This window comes from Balaenoptera physalus, assembly GCF_965194825.1.
Source record: "Balaenoptera physalus genome assembly, chromosome: 9".
In the NCBI taxonomy this organism is placed as follows: Eukaryota; Metazoa; Chordata; class Mammalia; order Artiodactyla; family Balaenopteridae; genus Balaenoptera; species Balaenoptera physalus.
In genome coordinates, this window is record NC_138888.1 from 38,951,795 (window position 1) to 38,970,520 (window position 18,726).

The 18,726-nt window shown below is 36.4% G+C and overlaps 1 protein-coding gene across 10 annotated transcripts in view; it reads left to right on the forward strand.

Moving 5' to 3' along the window:
• The window catches only part of TRDN (triadin), a 376,317-nt gene that overhangs the window by 349,725 nt on the left and 7,866 nt on the right, over positions 1–18,726 (forward strand). For 7 of the 10 annotated variants that reach the window (XM_082474630.1, XM_082474629.1, XM_082474624.1 and 4 more), the window contains 5 exons: positions 1,279–1,305; positions 2,048–2,086; positions 2,469–2,504; positions 3,242–3,286; positions 5,911–5,934. In XM_082474630.1, the coding sequence (XP_082330756.1) occupies positions 1,279–1,305; positions 2,048–2,086; positions 2,469–2,504; positions 3,242–3,286; positions 5,911–5,934 (171 nt within the window). The remainder of the gene's footprint in view (positions 1–1,278; positions 1,306–2,047; positions 2,087–2,468; positions 2,505–3,241; positions 3,287–5,910; positions 5,935–18,726) is intronic. The other 3 variants (XM_082474619.1, XM_082474625.1, XM_082474627.1) reach the window with 1 other exon arrangement.

Below are 18,726 nucleotides of genomic sequence, written 5' to 3' on the forward strand. Positions count from 1 at the left end.
TCAAAAGCTGAAGGTGAGTTGTTTTAGTATTTCAGAATCACTGTTTTATTGTGGCATTTCAAACGGTAGTAAGAATGCAACAATTTATGAAATTTTTGAAAATTTATGAAATTTTATGCAATTTCATAAAAATGAAATTGTTTATTTAGTACTATTAAATTACGACCCAGACATTATCCTGGGGGGAAATATTTGCATATCAATCAAGAGTGTATCTAGAAGTTGTGCCTAAAGTTTTTAAATGCCAAGGACTAACCTGTTTCCTTAAGAGTGTTACGACAGATTTCTTAGAAATGCATCTACGATTTTCTTCTGAATGGATTAGATGCCAGCGTTAAACATTAAATGTTGCCTTTGGGTTGGCAAAAATCTCTAGTATATTTAGTTTGTGTAACTGCTACTAATATGAAGGGTATTATAAAAATTAAGGGCTGAAAGTCAAAACTAGAATACTAATATGAAATATCAGCATAATTATTGGCAAATACTGTTTAGTTTATGAAACATTATTTTACATCTTCATTCTTATAAAATGTTTTAACTAGTTTTCCTTGAACTTTGAAAATAGCTTCCAAAAAAGTTATATTAGACTGATAATTAAATGTATCCGTTTTATAGAAAATATTATCATTTGAACTGATTTGTGAGAAAAGATATATTTTTTAAAGCCTGCCATGTTATATTTTTAAAAATAATTGTTCTATGAATTTACTAAAAGAGCAAAATGAAGGGTTGGTTCTACATTATCATAGGCTAAGGCAAATAACATTTTTATGTTTTGTCTCACTACTCTGACTGTAGTCATCATGAGTTGAGTTTACTTTTGTGATATTTTAAAATCTCATCTCTCAACACCACCCATTGCACTCAGTACCACATCTTATACATGAAGTTGCTTTATAAATATTTAATAAATGAATGCATGCATGCACATGTGCAGATCGTGTTAAAAATTTATGTAATGGAGATTTATAATTGTAATTGAGAAAACCACCCAAAGAACTTCAGATTGATTCTTTCTACCATATATGAATCGACTGTTTAAGATTAATTTGTAGAGTGGTTCTATTTCCAGAATAGATTCCAGTTACAGTTTTCAGAAATATTAGTTACCAGTATGTCTCTTTGCCATTTTGAGTATGTGTCTGTTGTCATTATTATTGGAATTTAATAGGAAATACATGCAGATGAAGTTCAATTGTCTGCTACTGAAAAGCAAAACTATTCTTTCCTTTTATTTTTCTTCCTTTGTTCTATTTTTTTTTTTTTTTTCTAAAGAGGAAACATCAGAAGTAACAGCATCAGGTAAATATTTACTTTCCCAGAGGAGGTAACAGAGATTTGTGGGAACAGTATTTAAATTTGAGTCTCTGTCTAGCTGTATAACATTTGGGAAAATACCTTAACAGCTCAGATTCCCAGTTTCCTCAACTATTAGACCAGGCATAATGACTTCCCAAAAGACTTGTTATAAGTATTAAATGAAATAGCATATATAACGTTCTCACTACATACTTGGTTGTCATCATTAAATATTGGTTTCCTTCTTAATCTTGTCTGATAAATATAGTTGAAGAAAAGCATCAATCAACCAAAACTCTGTTTTAAAAAGCATGTGTCCACATTTTGCCCGGAGATATGTTGTGACTCTTACATTTTTTTTACTCAGCAGTTTATTTACTGAGCATCCATAGCACTGATCAAATTCTCATTTCCTACAGATAACAATAAAAAATTTAGATTTTTTTCTGTTACTCATTTAAACTTATTAATAAATGCATGGCTTCCTCTAGCTTTACTTCAAAGCATGTAAAAAACAAAAACAAAAGGAGGGGGCTCTGCCTTACAAAGCCAAGTAACCAAGGGTAACAAAAATAATTATGTTTTCACACATGGGAGGGAGACTTTTTCTTCACATCTTGAAAAAGTAGAGCCTTGACCCCCTTTCACTTATGGGATTAAATTTCAACTCCAAATATTTACTCCAAGATTGAGTAAGAAAATTATGTTTTTTAAACCAATGGTTTCTTGTTATTTTACCCCCTAGTGAAGAAGAAAATTGAAAAATCTGAAAAGGAAAGTAAAGGTAAAGACATCTTAAGACATGTATATCAAATTAGTGATAAAAACACAGGAATTCAAAAATATGTAATTACACAAATTATACTACTTAAAAACAATTCATGAAAATATGGACACTGATTTTAAAGCATGTGTCAGAACTGCAGCTCATTTTCGGGTTACCCATGCAATGGGTGTATGTATTGCATTATTATTAGATATCTAAAGGGAATAGGAATTTAGATCTCAAAGCAAACTCCACCTATTATTGCTAAATTAGCACCATAAAGTTCTTTTCATATAACTCCTGAATTGTAAATATTGACTACAAAATATGTAATTCCAAACCTTAGGAAGACCTATGAATAAATATGTATATGACTCTAATTACCATTTTATCTCTATAGAAAAAGCAGAAATGAAACATCTTAAAGAAGAAAAAGGTAATTTTTAAAAAATTGAAAGGCCCTGAAGTCAAAATATTTTGAGTCAAAATTTATTTCAATTTTAAATAAAACTTTTGTTTGTGTATGTGATGAGTGCTGGTCTGATTAAAAAAAGAAATGTGGTCAATAATCGTGGCTATGTGGTAATGGCAGTGTCAGAGGAGCAATGGATGGCAGGCCACTCCTTCAGTATGCAGTCATGTGTTGGGTCATTGGTGAGCAACTAGTTAGAGGCTGCATTGTAAGTTGCTTGTTTTCTTAACATTAGGTTTATTTATTTAGTAAACTACATAATATAATATGATAATCACTGATTTCCATGTAGTTATCTAAAAAACTTGCAAAGGCCTTAATCATCAGAGAAATACTCTATCGAGTCATGAGGAAAGCATTCTTAGCCATACCAGAAAGATTGTAAATAACAAAAGAAGACACTTTTTTTCTGGTTTATACCTAAATTCAGTTAATCATAATGACCCATTGTCCATGGGCTCTAATTCATTTCAGTACCCTGAAATCACTGATTATGTTATATCTTTGTTTATGCAAACAAAACAATCATTTATTTTTATTAGATGTTAGTAGAAGAGAAATTTTTTTTAAAGCCCCAAGAAAATATTTACAACATTTAAATTATTCTCATGTTGCTAAAGCTTAGAGATGAAGTAAACCAAAATTTTATGAAAATTTTCTTTAAAAATTCATATTTTAATTTACATTTTCTTTATATACAGTGCCAACTAGAAAAGAAGGTCTTCAATTATACAATGTGACAAAAGGTAATCTTGAACTTTGTAAAGATTCAAATGCTATGTTGATGTGGAGGTGCCTGAATTACGTTGGTGCTTAATATTAACACTAAATTTTTTTAAAGCAAGGAAGTCTAGCAGATATACACTACTGCTAACAGCAGAGGAAGTGGACAGGCAGGAAACCTCGCAGAAAGCTTACATTTCAGTGGAAAACTAGGAAATGTGGAGACATAGAAACTATTAACAACCTAAACCTTCACAAGATATTTGAGTACATACCAGAAGAAAAATTTCTTTTATTGCAAAAGACTTTCACAGCATGACTACAGTCAAGAATGAGAGAGTAGTAAAAAGAGGAAGCCGAGATGCTGAGATTCATTTTATCTATGACTACATAAAATGTAGCTAATATCATGTATATATATATATATATGTATATTTTTAAACATCTTTATTGAAGTATAATTGCTTCACAATGTTGTGTCAGTTTCTGCTCCATAACAAAGTGAATCAGCTACACATATACATATATCCCCGTATTTTTATTATTTATATACTGGTCCTTGAAATTAATTCAGTGTAGACGCAAAGTGGGTAGTAGAAGGCAGATGCCAGCATGCACATGGCAGGTAGATGTTCTTTACCTAAAATGAGAATGACCTATTTTGGTGATATTATCATAAAACTATAAGAGTACAGCTGAATTATGTAGTCTGGGTCATAACATTTTAGGTGAACCTAATTAATCCAAAATGTAACAAAACGTAAATGCTTTAAATTTTAAAGTGCTAAGTAAACATGCCATAACTGAGCAAGAATTTTCATTCATAGTAAATACATAGATCTCTAGTGTGTGTGTACCGGGGGTGGGGGGCAGGGGTTGGGGAGGAATCTTGTTTTTCACTGGTTCCCTGTTGTTTCTTACTGTAGTATGTATACTTGAAATGGCAGGGCATATCTAGACACAATTATCAGTAATATTAAGGGGTAACATTTAGAATAAGAGAAATATCAAATTTGTACAAAGATACAGGAACACAATTTTTATATTGGAACTTTCTGCAAAAGCTTGATATCTTTTAAGATATTTAGCCAGAAGAATGAAAAGAAATGGATTATTTCGAAAACCTGTAGCTATATCCTTTCCTATTATTAGCTCAATTTCCTCCTTAGTACAGGACCAATTATCATTCCCAGTTTAAAGCTGAGTGAACGCTAGATGAAGGGAAGTCTAACATCTCAGTGTTTACATAATAGAGACAGGAATTGCCTCCAAGTGGATGTGACGTCAAAGACTTAAGCCCATTCAATTACATTTCACTATCCTACCACACTGTGGCAAATATAAGGGAAAGCTTTCTACCAATCAGAGCAGCCCAAAGATAAAACGTACCCCACTTTGTCCCCAAGGAAGTGGTCTATTAGTGCTAAGACTAGAGGGCTGCACAAGGGATTCTAGGGATTTGGACATTGGATGGATACTCCTTTCTTATTCTATTCTGTGAGTCCATTATTTCTAAGATCTTCATATTATGAACACACAGAAGGGAAAAATTGTTACATGTGAAAGCATAAGTCCAACCTAGAGCTAGTTGAGAATACAGGCACATTCTTATTCATTCCTTCACTGAACGAATGGTTCATTGCATCTCAATAAATGTTTATTTTATTCCTTTCTGAGTTCCTATCTCTTTAGCCAATGCTAGTATTTTTAAAGGAAAAATTATAACATTAGCTTTACTAAAGTATTTTTTTGAATTATTTTGTTTGTTTTGCAATTTTATACATGTGCTGCTGTAATATCACCGAAAGCATAAGTATCCCCCCCACAAAAAAAAAAAACCTTTCTGTTGGCATTAACCTAACTTTTCTAAATTTGTAATTCTTAGGTTTATATCAGAAACTCTACAAGTCTCAAAGTAAAACATGTTATGCAGATTCCTTAAAAATTATATTTTCAAACCTAGCCCTTTAAATGAGACTAATGTTAATGGAATATAGATGTTACCAATCCTCTTTGTTTCAGAAAGTTAGAATGTGTGCTATAGTATTGGGGACAATCATTCCACTTTATATCTTTGTCCTACATTCATACAGTTTAATGGAAAAACATATCTGAAGAATTATAATCCCTCATTGAAACTAATAAATAAATGATTATGAAAAATTAAGCTGATTTTGCATGTTGCTTTTTAAGATTTATATTTTATAGTTTAATTGGTAGTTATTTGTCTTTATTCATCTGTGAAAGGAAAATAATTCTCAATAATATATTTTATGGAATTTGGAAACTGTAAAGCAAATATTTAGATTAATTACATCATACAAAGCAATTTCACTGGAGTTAGGTATAATTATAGTTAAACCAAAGCAATTTAACAAAGATCCTGCTGATTTTAATGAGTGTTTAAAAAGCATAAATATGTTGTGAAACCTGCAATGATTAATAGCTTTTTTGATGTCTCACATAAAAGCAATTAAGTTATTCAAAGATCCATGTTATCAGGCAATAGAGAGCTACATTTCTTCACCAACTCCTGAACAATAAGGAAGAAAGTCAAAAGATATTAGATACATTTATATAGCCTATTGATGTATAATTTCTTTGCCTTTTACCTGAGTTAAGCAAGACTTTTTTTCTTTATTTTTAGCAGAAAAACCTGCAAGAGTATCAAGTAAGTACTGCTTGTATTGATGATAAATTCTCTTTGGCACACAGTATGAATTTCAAGCTGAAATTCATGAAATATTTATTTTTTAATGTGTTCAGAGATTGAGTCATTTCATACTAAACCCTCTGACAGGAATTTGATAACTTTTCATCTTATTTATGTTGAAAGTAAAAAAACTAAACTACGTTATTTGAAATGATAACTTGTAGCAGAAATACATGTTCTTGAACCTGAAGATTAAAGTGACTTGCATTCAATACATCAGTCTTTTCAGTGATTGAGGTAGAATGGAATAAATAATCCTGCTTCTGCCTTAAACCCTCAATCACTAAAAATTTGCTACAGAGAACATATGGTTGAGCAATAATGTTTCCTTTGCTGTTGTTTTCTAATGCTCATTAACTTAATTATAATTATATATCTGAGGAGAATACATAGTAAGGAATGGATCTAATCTTGTATATAACATAAAGAGACCAAACTCTCAGAAAATACTCTCTGAAATGCCACAATCTGGGTATGGATAGCTCAAATTATACAGGATACAACTATAAATTTCCCTATAAATTCTAAAATTCTGGGAAATAGCAAATTTCCTTCCCATGTTTCTGGATTTAAGAAGACAAATCATTTTAAATCAGTGCTATATAATGTAACGTCATGTGAGCCACATGTGTAGTTTTAAATTTTCAAGTAGACACATTTAAAGGGTAAAAAAAAACAGGCGAAAACAATTTTAATAATTTTATTTAACTCTATATACAAATATTATTTCAATGTGTAATCAATATAGAAGTATATTGATAATTTACATAATTTGTATTGAGCCTTTGAAATTGTGCGTGTATTTTACACTTAAGTCACATTTCAATTTGTACTAGTCACATTTCAATTCCCTATAGGCCAGGTGGTCAGTGGCTACTGCATTGGGCAGAGCAGATCTCAGTGTTTCTTGAGTGCTTCTGCTGTGTTCAACATTTAGTGAGTACTGAGGACAATACAAGACAATTGGTAAAGGTGGTACTTGCCATATATCTCATTCAAAGTTCTTTGACTGCAAGTAATAGAGCCCCACATAGACTTGCTTCAGGCATTTAAAAAAAGGAAAATAATTATAAGGGTACAGAATTGTCTCACAGATTCAAGGGCAAATCTTATATTTCATGCTCAGGAAAGCCCTCTGAAACTATCCCACTCCGTACCCTTCCCCTACAGCCAAAGGTAGTCAGGACAGACTTCATATAGGAGGTAACTCCAGGATTTGTATTTAAAAATGGTTAGGATTGGATAATTGGAAAAAGAGGGCATAAAGAAACTCACTTCTCCTGTGTGTTTCTCCATTACTCTCACGCTACTACCATACTCCTAACACTTCTGACACCACACAAGTAGGATTGTTTTCACACCAAGTGATTCTCTGTGACACCAGCCAGATGTCCTACAATTCAATTCATTTCTGATACTAACTGGAGTTAGCATATCATAGGTTAAGGACTCAGTCCCATGAGACTACTCCTCAAATTCAGATGCCAGTCAAAAATAGTAGGTCCCCTGGTTATCCACAACTTCTGTCCTACTTGGCTACAAATTAGACTCTCCCATGATATCCCTCCCTTGTATTAAATTATTTGGTAGAACAGATCACAGAACTCAGGGGAACGCTTACTTAGGTTTACCAGTTTATTATATAATAAAAGATATGATAAAGGATACAAATGAACAGCCTGATGAAGAGATACACAGGATGAGACCTGGAAGGGTCCGAGCACAGGAGCTTCAGTCCCTATGGAGTTGGGGTGCACCATCCTTCTGGCATGCAGATGTCTTCAGCAACTGAGAAGATTCTTGAACCTCGTACTTCTAGGACTTTTATGGAGGCTTCATCACATAGGCATGATGGATCCTTAACTCAATCTCTAGCACTCTACCCTTCCTGGAGGGTGGGGTGTGGGGCTGAAAGTGCCACATTTCTAATTTGGCTTGGACTTTCTGATGACAAACCCCTATCTAGAGGCCCACCAAGCATTGCCAAATTAGAACAAAAGACTCTCCTGTCACCCAGGAAATTCCAAGGGATTTATGAGCTTCATACCAGGAACTAGGAGCAAAGACTAATATATATATTTTTCTATTATTTCACAGTGGGCAAACAAGCATTGTGTATAGAGGCAATCAAAGGAAGAGTTGGCTGGAGTTGAGGGCTTGTGTTTTTAAAAAATTTTTCTTGAAATATAGTTGATTAACAATGTTGTGTTAGTTTCAGGTGTACAGTAAAGTGATTCGCTTTAACATATATATATACTTTTTTTTTACATTCTCTTCCATTATACATTATTTCAAAATATTGAGTAGAGTTCCCTGTGCTATACAGTAGTTCCTTGTTGGTTATCTATTTTATATATAGTAGTGTGTATATTTTAATCCCAAACTCCTAATTTATTCCTCCTCTCTCTTTCCCCTTTGATAACCATAAGTTTGTTTTCTATGTCTGTGAGTCTATTTCTGTTTTGTAAATAAGTTAATTTGTATCCTTTTTTTAGATTCCACATATAAGCAATATCATATGATATTTGTCTTTCTCTGTCTGGCTTACTTTACTTAGTATGATAATCTCTAGGTTCATCCATGTTGCTGCAGATGGCATTATTTCATTCTTTTTTATGGTTGAGTAATATTCCATTGTATATATATACCACATCTTCTTTATCCATTTATCTGTCGATGGACCCTTAGGTTTTTCCATGTCTTGCCTATTATAAAGAGTGCTGCTATGAACATTGGAGTGCATGTGTCTTTTTGAATTATGTTTTTCTCCGGATATATGACAAAGAGTGGGATTGCAGGATCATAGGGTAGCTCTATTTTTAGTTTTTTAAGGAACCTCCATACTGTTCTCCATAGTGGCTGTATCAATTTACATTCCCACCAACAGTGTAGGAGGGTTCCCTTTTCTCCACGCCCTTTCCATCATTTATTATTTGTAGACTTTTTGATGATGGCCATTCTGACCTTTGTGAGGTAGTTTTGATTTGCATTTCTCTAATGATTAATGATGTTGAGCATTCTTTCATGTGTTTGTTGGCAAACTGTATATCTTCTTTGGAGAAATGCCTATTTAGGTGTTCTGCCCATTTTTGGATTGGGTTGTTTGTTTTATTGATATTGAGCTGCATGAGCTGCTTGTAAATTTTGGAGATTAATCCTTTGTCAGTTGCTTCATTTGCAAATATTTTCTCCCATTCTGAGGGTTGTCTTTTCATCTTGTTTATGGTTTCCTTTGCTGTGCAAAAGCTTTTAAGTTTCATTAGGTCCCATTTGTTTATTTTTGTTTTTATTTCCATTTCTCTAGTGGGTGGGTCAAAAAGGATCTTGCTGTGATTTATGTCATAGAGTGTTCTGCCTATGTTTTCCTCTAAGAGTTTTAGAGTGTCTGGCCTTACATTTAGGTCTTTAATCCATTGTGAGTTTATTTTTGTGTATGGTGTTAGGGAGTGTTCTAATTTCATTCTTTTACATGTAGCTGTCCAGTTTTCCCAGCACCACTTATTGAAGAGTCTGTCTTTTCTCCACTGTATATTCTTGCCTCCTTTATCAAAGATGAGGTGACCATATGTGTGTGGGTTTATCTCTGGGCTTTCTATCCTGTTCCATTGATCTATATTTCTGTTTTTGTGCCAGTACCATGCTCTCTTGATTACTGTAGCTTTGTAGTATACTCTGAAGTCAGGGAGCCTGATTCCTCCAGCTCTGTTTTTCTTCCTCAAGATTGCTTTGGCTATTCGGGGTCTTTTGTGTCTCCATACAAATTGTGAATTTTTTTGTTCTAGTTCTGTGAAAAATGCCAGTGGTAGTTTGATAAGGATTGCATTGAATCTGTAGATTGCTTTGGGTAGTAGAGTCATTTTCACAATGTTGATTCTACCAATCCAAGAACATGGTATATCTCTCCATCTATTTGTATCATCTTTAATTTCTTTCATCAATGTCTTATAATTTTCTGCATACAGGTCTTTTGTCTCCTTAGGTAGGTTTATTCCTAGATATTTTATTCTTTTTATTGCAATGGTAAATGGGAGTGTTTTCTTAATCTCACTTTCAGATTTTTCATCATTATTGTATAGGAATGCCAGAGATTTCTGTGCATTAATTTTGTATCCTGCTACTTTACCAAATTCATTGATTAGCTCTAGTAGTTTTCTGGTAGCATCTTAGGATTCGCTATGTAGAGTATCATGTCATCTGCAGTGACAGCTTTACTTCTTCTTTTCCGATTTGGATTCCTTTTATTTCTTTTTCTTCTCTGATGGCTGTGGCTAAAACTTCCAAAACTTTGTTGAATAATAGTGGTGAGAGTGGGCAACCTTGTCTTGTTCCTGATGTTAGTGGAAAAGGTTTCAGTTTTTCACCATTGAGGACAATGTTGGCTGTGGGTTTGTCCTATATGGCCTTTATTATGTTGAGGAAAGTTCCCTCTGTGCCTACTTTCTGGAGGTTTTTTATCATAAATGGGTGTTGAAGTTTGTCGAAAGCTTTCTCTGCAGCTATTGAGATGATCATATGGTTTTTCTCCTTCAATTTGTTAATATGGTGTATCACATTGATTGATTTGCATATATTGAAGAATCCTTGCATTCCTGGGATAAACCCCACTTGATCATGGTGTATGATCCTTTTAATATGCTGTGGGATTCTGTTTGCTAGTATTTTGTTGAGGATTTTGGCATCTATGTTCATCAGTGATATTGGCCTGTAGTTTTCTTTCTTTGTGACATCTTTGTCTGGTTTTGGTATCAGGGTGATGGTGGCCTTGTAGAATGAGTTTGGGAGTATTCCTACCTCTGCTATATTTTGGAAGAGTTTGAGAAGGATAGGGGTTAGCTCTTCTCTAAATGTTTGCTAGAATTCGCCTGTGAAGCCATCTGGTCCTGGGCTTTTGTTTGTTGGAAGATTTTAAATCACAGCTTCAATTTCAGTGCTTGTGATTGGTCTGTTCATATTTTCTATTTCTTCCTGGTTCAGTCTTGGAAGGTTGTGCATTTCTAAGAATTTGTCCATTTCTTCCAGGTTGTCCTTTTTATTAGCATAGAGTTGCTTGTAGTAATCTCTCAAGATCCTTTGTATTTCTGCAGTGTCAGTTGTTACTTCTCCTTTTTCATTTCTAATTCTATTGATTTGACTCTTCTCCCTTTTTTTCATGATGAGTCTGGCTAATGGTTTAACAATTTTGTTTATCTTCTCAAAGAACCAGCTTTTAGTTTTATTGATCTTTGCTATAGTTTCCTTCATTTCTTTTTAATTTATTTCTGATCTGATCTTTATGATTTTTTTCCTTCTGCTAACTTTGGGGTTTTTTTGTTCTTCTTTCTCTAATTGCTTTAGGTGTAAGGTTAGGTTGTTTATTTGAGATGTTTCTTGTTTCTTGAGGTAGGATTGTATTACTATAAACTTCCCTCTTAGAACTGCTTTTGCTGTATCCCATAGGTTTTGGGTTGTCGTGTTTTCATTGTCATTTGTCTCTAGGTATTTTTTTATTTCCCCTTTGATTTCTTCAGTGATCTCTTGGTTTTTTAGTCGTGTATTGTTTAACCTCTGTGTGTTTGTGATTTTTACAGATTTTTTCTTGTAATTGATATGTAGTCTCATAGCATTGTGGTCAGAAAAGATACTTGATATGATTTCAATTTTCTTAAATTTACCAAGGCTCGATTTGTGACCCAAGATATGATCTATCCTGGAGAATGTTTCATGAACACTTGAGAAGAAAGTGTATTCTGTTGTTTTTGGATGGAATGTCCTATAAATATCAATTAAGTCCATCTTGTTTAATGTATCTTTTAAAGCTTGTGTTTCCTTATTTATTTTCATTTTGGATGATCTGTCCATTGGTGAAAGTGAGGTGTTAAACTCCCCTACTATGATTGTGTTACTGTCAATTTCCCCTTTTATGGCTGTTAGCATTTGCCTTATGTATTGAGGTGCTCCTATGTGAGGTGCATAAATATTTACAATTGTTAAATCTTCTTCTTAGATTGATCCCTTGATCATTATATAGTGTCCCTCTTTGTCTCTTGTAATAGTCTGTTTTTTAGTCTATTTTGTCTGATATGAGAATTGCTACTCCAGCTTTCTTTTGATTTCCATTTGCATGGAATATCTTTTTCCATCCCCTCACTTTCAGTCTGTATGTGTCCCTAGGTCTGAAGTGGGTGTCTTGTAGACAGCATATATATATGCTATCATTAGGTCTTGTTTTTGTATCCATTCAGCCAGTCTATGTCTTTTGCTTGGAGCATTTAATCCATTTACATTTAAGGTAGTTATCAATACGTATGTTCCTATTACCATTTTCTTAATTGTTTTGGGTTTGTTATTGTAGGCCTTTTCCTTCTCTTGTGTTTCCTGCCTAGATAAGTTCCTTTAGCATTTGTTGTAAACCTGGTTTGGTGGTGCTGAATTCTCTTAGCTTTTGCTTGTCTGTAAAGGTTTTAATTTCTCCATCAAATCTGAATGAGATCCTTGCTGGGTAGAGTAATCTTGGTTGTAGGTTTTTCTCCTTCATCACTTTAAATATGTCCTGCCACTCCCTTCTGGCTTGCAGGGTTTCTGCTGAAAGATCAGCTGTTAACCTTATGAGGATTCCCTTGTGTGTTATTTGTTGTTTTTCCCTTGCTGCTTTTAATATTTTTTCTTTGTATTTAATTTTTGATAGTTTGATTAATATGTGTCTTGGCGTTTTTCTCCCTGAATTTTTCCTGTGTGGGACTCTCTGTGTTTCCTGGACTTGACTGACTCTTTCCTTTCCCATATTAGGAAAGTTTTCAGCTATAATCTCTTCAAATATTTTCTCAGTCCCTTTCTTTTACTCTTCTTCTTCTGGGACCCCTATATTTCGAATATTGGTGCATTTAATGTTGTCCCAGAGGTCTCTGAGACCGTCCTCAATTCTTTTCATTCTTTTTTCTTTATTCTGCTCTGCAGTAGTTATTTCCACTATTTTATCTTCCAGGTCACTTATCCGTTCTTCTGTGTCAGTTATTCTGCTATTGATTCTTTCTAGAGAATTTTTAATTTTATTTATTGTGTTGTTCATCATTGTTTGTTTGCTCTTTAGTTCTTCTAGATCCTTGTTAAAAGTTTCTTGTATTTTCTCCATTCTTTTTCCAAGATTTTGTATCATCTTTACTATCATTACTCTGAATTCTTTTTCAGGTAGACTGCTTATTTCCTCTTCATTTGTTTGGTCTGGTGGGGTTTTACGTTGCTCCTTCATCTGCTGTGTGTTTCTCTGTCTTCTCATTTTGCGTAACTTACTGTGTTTGAGGTTTCCTTTTCACAGGCTGCAGGTTTGTAGTTCCCATTGTTTTTGGTATCTGCCCCCAGTGGCTAAGGTTGGTTCAGTGGGTTGTGTAGGCTTCCTGGTGGAGGGGACTAGTGCCTGTGTTCTGGTGGATAAGGCTGGATCTTGTCTTTCTTGTGGGCAGGACCACATCAGGTGGTGTGTTTTGGGGTGTTTGTGACCTTATTATGATTTTAGGCAACCTCTCTGCTAATGAGTGGTGTTGTGTTCCTGTCTTGCTAGTTGTTTGGCATAGCGTGTCCAGCACTGGAGCTTGCTGGTCATTGAGTGGAGCTGGGTGTTAGCGTTGAGATGGAGATCTCTGGGAGAGCTTTCACTGTTTGATATTACATGGAGCTGGGAGGTGTCTGGTGGACCAATGTCCTGAACTCGGCTGTTCCACCTCAGAGGCACAGGCCTGACACCCGGCTGGAGCTCCAAGACCCTGTTAGCCCCATAGCTCAGAAAAAAGGGAGGAAAAAAGAAAGAAAGAAAGAAAGAAAGAAAAATAAATAATAAAGTTATTTTTTAAGAATGTTAAAAATAAAAATTTAAAAAGAATAAATAAAAAAGAAAGAAAGAAGAGAGCTACCAAACCAAAAAACAAATCCACCAATGATAACATGAGCTAAAAGCTATAGTAAAGAAAAATCAAAAACAAAAACAAACAGACAGACAGACAGAACCCTAGGACAAATGGTAAAAGCAAAGCTATACAGACAGACTCACACAAAGAAGCACACACATGCGTCTACAGTTGCTCCCAAATTCTACCACCTCAATTTTGGGATGATTCGTTGTCTATTCAGGTATTCCAGAGATGCAGCGTACATCAATTTGATTGTGGAGATTTAATCCGCTGCTCCTGAGGTTGCTGGGAGAGATTTCCCTTTCTGTTCTTTGTTCACACAGCTCCTGGGGTTCAGCTTTGGATTTGGCCCCGCCTCTGCGTGTAGGTCTCCTGAGGGCATCTGTTCTTCGCTCAGACAGGACGGTGTTAAAGGAGCAGCTGATTCGGGGGCTCTGGCTCACTCAGGCTGGGGGGAGGGAGGGGTACGGAATACGTGGCGAGTCTTCGGCGGCAGAGGCCAGCGTGACGTTGCACCAGCCTGAGGCGCGCCGTGCGTTCTCCCGGGGAAGTTGTCCCTGGATCACGGGAGCCTGGCAGTGGCGGGCTGCACAGGCTCCCGGGAGGGGCGGTGTGGAGAGTGACCTGTGCTCACACACAGGCTTCTTGGTGGCAGCAGCAGCCTTAGCGTCTCATGCCCGCCTCTGGGGTCCGCGCTGATAACCGCGGCTCGCGCCCGTCTCTGGAGCTCATTCAGGCGGTGCTCTGAATCCCCTATCCTCACGCACCCCGAAACAATGGTCTCTTGCCTCTTCGGCAGCTCCAGACTTTTTCCCAGACTCCTTCCCGGCTAGCTGTGGCGCACTAGCCCCCTTCAGGCTGTGTTCACGTAGCCAACCCCAGTCCTCTCCCTGGGATCTGACCTCTGAAGCCCGAGCCTCAGCTCCCAGCCCCCGCCCGCCCCGGCAGGTGAGCAGACAAGCCTCTTGGGCTGGTGAGTGCTGCTCGGCACCGATCCTCTGTGCAGGAATCTCTCCGCTTTGCCCTCCGCACCCCTGTTGCTGTGCTCTCCTCCGTGGCTCCGAAGCTCCCCCCTCTGCCACCCGCAGTCTCTGCCCGCGAAGGGGCTTCCTAGTGTGTGGAAACCTTTCCTCCTTCACAGCTCCCTCCCAGTGGTGCAGGTCCCGTCCCTATTCTTTTGTCTCTGTTTTTTCTTTTTTCTTTTGCCCTACCCAGGTACGTGGGGAGTTTCTTGTCTTTTGGGAGGTCTGAGGTCTTCTGCCAGCGTTCAGTAGGTGTTCTGTAGGAGTTGTTCCACATGTAGATGTATTTCTGATGTATTTGTGGAGAGGAAGGTGATCTCCATATCTTACTCCACAGCCATCTTGAAGGTCTCCCCAAACTAATAGCTCTTAAAAACCCTTGTGTCTATAGCTCCAATTCAGTGAGTATAAAGAGTTATACAAATGCCAGCCCGTAACATCAACATGTTCAAAAGATCAAAATCGTAGCTGCACAGACAAGAATTCCTATTTGTTCAATGACTCTGCTACAGTGGACACATCTGCTTTAGACGGACGGTTGGATTTCCTAATATTTATGGTGCCTTTGGAATCTAAGTTTCTATGTAAGTATAGGATGGAGTCTACAATTTGAAACTCAAGATAATACATTTTTATTCTTCATTATTTGGAATATGATTGCCTACATTACTTATAGTGGCTAGGCAAACAGAACAGATATTATACTTTCCTCTTCATTGTCATTACCATTTCCAAAGGCAACTAGGTAACTCTTCTATTCGTCCACACTTAAGGAAAACAGATTGTTGGAAGAGCAGAGGGCCACGCTTAGAGGAACATCTCTGCTCTGCACAAGTGCATGGCTCATGTGTAACTTTGACTCTGTCTGAGCATGCCAGCAGATACTTGTTGAGCAATATAATGCATAGGTTCTGGAATCAGAGAGTACTGAGTTTAGAAGGCCATTCTCAAAAGGTAGAATGGCATAGTGGTTAACAACACAGTCTCTGGAACCCAAATGCTTGAGTCTGAATCCTGATTTCCCCACTTACTAGCTCTGGGACCTTGACTTTCTATCCTTCAATTATCCCTTCTGTAAAATGGGAATAATAATAGTACCCTCCTCACAGATTTGCTGAGCAGGTGAAATGTGTTACTATTTGTGCTTAGTACAACTGATGGCACATTATAGGTGCTCTCTTTGTGACATAAATGTAACTCCTCATTCAAGTGGATCTGACTCAGGCAAGTTGGGATTCATGCTCTAGCCCTGCCACTCACTCATTTTATGACCTTGGGCAGCACTTAATCCCTCTCTGCTCTATCTATACAGGAGATTTAAAATAAGAGCACCTACCTCAGAGAGGTGTTGTAGGGATTGAATGTGCTATACATGTGAAATTACTTAATAGGACCCAGCATATGGGAAGTGTTAGGAAATATTAACTATTATTGCCATCATTAAAAATGATGTCTCAGGACTTCCCTGGTGGTGCAGTGGTTAAGAATCCACCTGCCAATGCAGGGGACACGGGTTCGAGCCTGGGAAGATCCCACATGCCACAAGCAGCTAAGCCTGTGCACCACAACTACTGAGCCTGCTCTCTAGAGCCCGCGAGCCACAACTACTGAAGCCCGCACGCCTAGAGCCTGTGCTCCGCAACAAGAGAAGCCACCGCAATGAGAAGCCTGCGCACCACAACGAAGACTAGCCCCTGCTCACCGCAACTAGAGAAAGCCCGTGCGCAGCAACGAAGACCCAACGCAGCCAAAAAACAAACAAAAAAAAGAAAGTGATGCCTCAACTCTCCCGGTTTTGTCCATTAACTCAATACATATCAATTCTAAACTTTTCCAGACATCTTGCCTTCTCTGTCTTGCTTCTTTCTAGACATTTGCAATTTCATGACTGGCCAACACCACAACTGAACTCAAAGAAAACGAAACTTTTCATGATCCCCAGCTAATAAGTGCCTCTTAGGATTCCCTCCTTGCTGGGAATGGCTCCACTACCTTCCTCCAAACTCAAATAGTGGATGGTGCTATCCCTTAGTGTATTCATCTCTTTCACTCACACATACCCAATTCTATTTAACTCTGTATAGAAAGCCTCATTTACTCTCAACTCCTTCAGTGACTCCTAGTTGCAGAAATCATGGTTTCTAGGTTAACTATTAAAATGCATTCCCAATTTCTTTCTCTGAATCCATTCTCTTATGTTCTAGTCTTATTTTTACTAAGTACATCTAAAATATTATTTCTCTCTTGAACAACTTTCATTTGCCGTGACATTAAATATAGACAACTCAGCCTGATCTATAAACACCTTGCACATGACAATCCTATCCAACCTTTCCAGGTGTGGTTCTCCTACGCTCCTCAGCGTTTACTGTGCTCCTCAAATATCCTCTGTTCTTTGCTGTATCTAGTCTTCCTTCATAGTTTTTCTAACTACCCCTCCCCAAAAAGCAAGTCACTCAAAATTCCCCTGGCACATTTTGATACTTATTGTATAATAATGACTGTATCCATTCAGAGTCAAGTATTTTGTCCAAACCACCACTTGCCCAATCAAGGCACAAGTTACAAGAGTAAACATATTTAGTGCTTTTCTCCTTTTTTTGTATTCTGAGTGGTGACAATCTCATGAAGTATTCCTAGGTCAGTAAATTCCTGTTACTGTTAAGTTGCTTACACAGGGATTGCATCTCTACGGCAACTGCCCTAGGCTTACAGTTTACCTTGTGCCTCTGTTCTCCTTCTGGTTAGCCTGAGTGATTGACGTGTGACTCTGTTCTTGCCAGATTTTATCACCTGTAGCTAGTTTACTCTGGTTCAGAATACTGATTTTGCTAGAGAGAGGAAGCTAAGGTTGTTATTCTATCCATATTTATTTCCCCAGGAGTAACAAATAGATCCAGAGAATAGGTGCCTTAGTTTTAAGTGTGCTATTACTTACAAAAGTAAAATATATATTTCTTGTACAAGGACCTTGTAACATTTTAATTTTGTAAACATCCTTCATAGAAATTAGCAGATTTTGACTATACAATTAAATATAGTTACTATTTGATTCATCTAAGAACTGATATCTTTTAAAAAATAAGTATTATTTTACTTAAAAATATCACTTAATCATTCCCTGATTTATAATTGTTGATAGGACAGTTTTAGATCACTTAATTCAGTATTTAATTGAGTTAAGCCTGTATTTAAATATTTTAAAAACTAATCAGGTTGAAACTTTAATAATTCACCATAAAAAATGCTAGCATCTTTGTTTCTTTTTCCCATTTTGTTCTTTTACATAGTAACATCTCTTCCTGAAGGTCACATTTCTTCCCTATTAGAGAAAATTTGCATACTAACCTATTTTATCCCTTTTGTATTTGTGGACAGCTGGTATGCAAAATCTGAATAAACAATACAAAAATGACCCTCTTTCCAATCATGGCAAGTGCTACAAAATTGATATAAAAATTTAAAGATCATTTTATTATGTTGTATTAGAATGAGCTCCGACTTAAAATTACTCCCGCATTATTCCACTATGTACCTTTTAAGTAGACTGCACAAAAGACCAAGCGATATACATAATGCACCTGAAGAGTCATCATTTATATATTTGAGTTTTGTTAGCTTTTAATGCCTTTTCATTGCCTTTAAGATTGTCAGAAGTCAGTCAGCTAATAAAATACGTGGGTGGAGATTTTCCTCTTGATCTGCCATATGTGTATGAATTTATTTACCTCAAATTCCCGAAATTCCAAAAGTGATTGTGGTTTGGGGAAGCAGTTTTAGGAGTCAGAGGAGGACAAGCATGTTTGGGAGGGTCACTGCAAGCTCTCCTTGCCCTAGCCAGACTTCGC